The 3158-nt window shown below is 42.7% G+C and overlaps 1 protein-coding gene across 1 annotated transcript in view; it reads right to left on the bottom strand.

The window, feature by feature from the left end:
- LOC108691272 overlaps positions 1 to 2624 on the bottom strand; it is a 93555-nt gene extending 90931 nt beyond the window's left edge. Inside the window, exon 1 of the mRNA XM_018198943.1 lies at positions 656 to 2624. Within this exon, the coding sequence (XP_018054432.1) occupies positions 656 to 2624 (1969 nt within the window). The remainder of the gene's footprint in view (positions 1 to 655) is intronic.
- Positions 2625 to 3158: the final 534 nt, after the last annotated feature.

Genomic DNA, 3158 nt, shown 5'->3' with positions numbered 1-3158 from the left:
AAATTTGATTATTGTATTATAATTATCTCTGCAGTTATACACAACTACCTATTACCATTGCTTGCTAAAATAATTGACCGCTACGGCTATGGTTGGTGTAATTTTGCCTGTGGGTGTTCGCGAACGCTGCGTTTTGTTATCAACTTGTTCAGTGTCTGTTTGCAATTACAAATTACAAAAACTGTATCTGTGAATTACTAGATGTAAACAATATGTAAATTTTGCATGATCTCTAACGTAAATTTTCGGCAAAATTAGTTACGTATATATAATTACGTATATACAATTATATTATAATTATATTATAATTAGAGAAATCTTTATAATGATTAAATAGAGCAATCTATGAACGCCTGTTGTCTTTTATAAATTCAAATAAATTTATCAATTTAACAAATTAACGTTTATGTAATAATAATAATAATAATAATTCACATTAAATAACTATTCTACATATTTATTTGTTTAATTTTTTTTCCTTTTCTCTTTATTTCAAGTAATTTTCAGAGAAGTCTATTTCAAGAAGTTTTCACTTAGATATTCCTAGAATAGCTTTTTGAAAAAATTCAATCAACCTCTTTTGTCCAATTTTCCGATCTGAACCAATACCAATAAATGCAATAAAGAAAATAGTAATATAACTACGATAACTTACCTCGACTGAATTGCTCGTAACTGGCAATTACCCTCTCAGCATTCTTTCTTGCAATGTAGAACCACTCGCTGCTATTGCTCAAGTACTTGTACTGGATTGCGAGATCCTTCACGAGGACGCCATCCTGATTGGGCAGTCGGTGAGCGAACGGACAGTATAACCACCGATCCCGATACTGTAACTTGTCGTAACAATTGCCGGCGGCGAAGATATCTTCGTCAAACTCGACCATGGAGAGAACGCTCGCGTGTAATAGATATTCTGAGGACAGCATTACTTCCGGCGCGTACTTCCAGAGCCTGGTAAGCATGTTGGCACGATTGACTGCGAATTCTGCCTCTAGTCTAAACCTCTCCTGCGCATATTGGTCCACCACGCCTTCGCCGAGGTTTAAATCAGTGCCTGCGGTGCAGTTCTCACCCAAAGTATGCTGGTTCTCGATAATTCGCAAGAAACGCGTCACGATGTCGACTTGGGGTCGACTCTTGCGAACCAACTCGGGCGATGAAGTGTTCGTCGGTTCTTCGTAACTTGTGTCCAACACCACATCTTGCGAAATCTCCTCCTCGAGGTCACGGGTGGATTCGCTGGTATCCTCGAGCGCATCGATACCGAGTGTCTCCGTTGTGTTATGGTCTATCGCAGCTGCTGGCACAACGGTCCTATTTAAGGATATTGCCTTCCTCAATTTACTAAGGGCGTCATCTTTGTAAGAGCTCTTGAGGGAATCGGGATTCGATCGCAAAATACCGTGGTTCTCAGAATAATGCACTTTGAGTATATCTTGAAGATCTTTCGCAGTCTCATCGTTGATCTGATCCGAAGACCGGATGTTCGTATTATCTTTGGAAATATTCTGTTCAATCATCCAGGAAAGATTACGCGTGAGAGGAATAGCGGAATTTTCTTCAGCAACGTTTCCTTTCTTTCCCTGATACAATTTGAGTAAACTTTCCAGCCCTTCTGAAACATTATTCTCAATTTGATCGAGAGATTGGCTGTTGACCGAGTTATCCTTTGAGAAATTTTGTTCAAGAAGCCAAGAATGATTACGTTTCGGTGAAACGGATCCTTCCAGAAAATCACTCACTTTTTCCACTTGACGCGTCTTGAAGTGATTCTCATGATCCTCGCGAATGTCGGTTCTGATCCTATTTGCCGCATCCTTCGAACTATCCCTCGCAGAATCTTCTATCTTCTGCCGCGCGAAATGGCTCCTGGATCTTCCGTGACGGATCTGCGATCTTTCGATACTCGACATATCCGTCTGCTCGATCTCCGTCCAGAGAATCTCCATCGGTCGGATCTCTGTCGGCGAAACTTCCTCCATGGAATGACGATCCTTCGTTTGCGATCGCGTTTCCGCAGAGCGGATTCTTGTGGCTCGCTCTCCCGCAACTTCCGCAGCAAGTTCAGCTGAGGAGGCACGAACTTTCCCGGCGTCGAGGGCGATTTCCGCGGAGTGACGTGCTGACGTCGACGAAAGAATCTTTGCCGAACGTATCGCTACAGTGCGACGGCTCTCCGTCGGGCGCGTTTCCACAATTCCGTCGAGATTCTCCAAAGTCGAGCGTATTTCCGTAGGATACTCTTCCGCACGTAAACGATTTTCATACGCGAAATGGATCTCCGTCGGCCGGAAGTGGTTCATAGGGCGATCTCGCGCGATTATGGGACGGATTTCCGCGCGATGATATTCCGAAGGATGATTCAGCATCTCCGCCGCTTCCGCGTCTGAACGTGCGATTTCCGCGTTCGGATGAATAATCATCGAGCGGGTCTCAACGGCGCGAAATTCCGTCGAGTCGACGAGCTTGCGGTCGACAAAGGTCGTCGAGCGATGGTTCAATTGATGCCGCAAGTACTCCTTTGACTTTTCGATTTCAGGGACCTTCTCGTGGTGGCTGGCGAGGGAATCTTGCGTGAACGTGAGCAAGATGAGCGCGCACCAGATGCCTGACGCACTCATCTTCAGCCGCTCATCTTCCCGTTCGCTTGTTACATCCACCCGCGATGGCACGTTTCCTCGAGCCTAATCGATCTCAATCCCGACATCTCCACGACGTGATTATCATTCGCATGTAGCAGCGGCTTGCAACAGCTGCTTTCGATAACGTGACATGCTTGATACATTAGTGAGCATTATATATTTCTTGAGATCAATTTAACACTCTCCTCTTCGCCGCAATTAATTTCAACGTCTCCATAAAATGATCGTCATCCATCTCTCCTTGACAACATATATGATTATATTATGATTTCTCTCGAGATTAACGTAATTTCAAACATTACTTACAAACTTGGATATCAATTTCTCGCAAGTTGTATTTATAATACCTTTGCTTCTAATTACGATATATTAATAATGCGATATTTTATAAGATCTCATTGAAGATTAATATTTTAATATAATGACTCTTGAATTTCTCTTGAATTTCTGGTCCTCAATTTAAATTCTATTGCCAACGAGAATAGTTCTCTAACATCTTCGCAATTTTGCAGC

The sequence above is a fragment of the Atta colombica genome, unplaced genomic scaffold (assembly GCF_001594045.1).
Source record: "Atta colombica isolate Treedump-2 unplaced genomic scaffold, Acol1.0 scaffold45, whole genome shotgun sequence".
In the NCBI taxonomy this organism is placed as follows: domain Eukaryota; kingdom Metazoa; phylum Arthropoda; class Insecta; order Hymenoptera; family Formicidae; genus Atta; species Atta colombica.
This window is presented reverse-complemented; position numbering and strand designations above follow the sequence as displayed.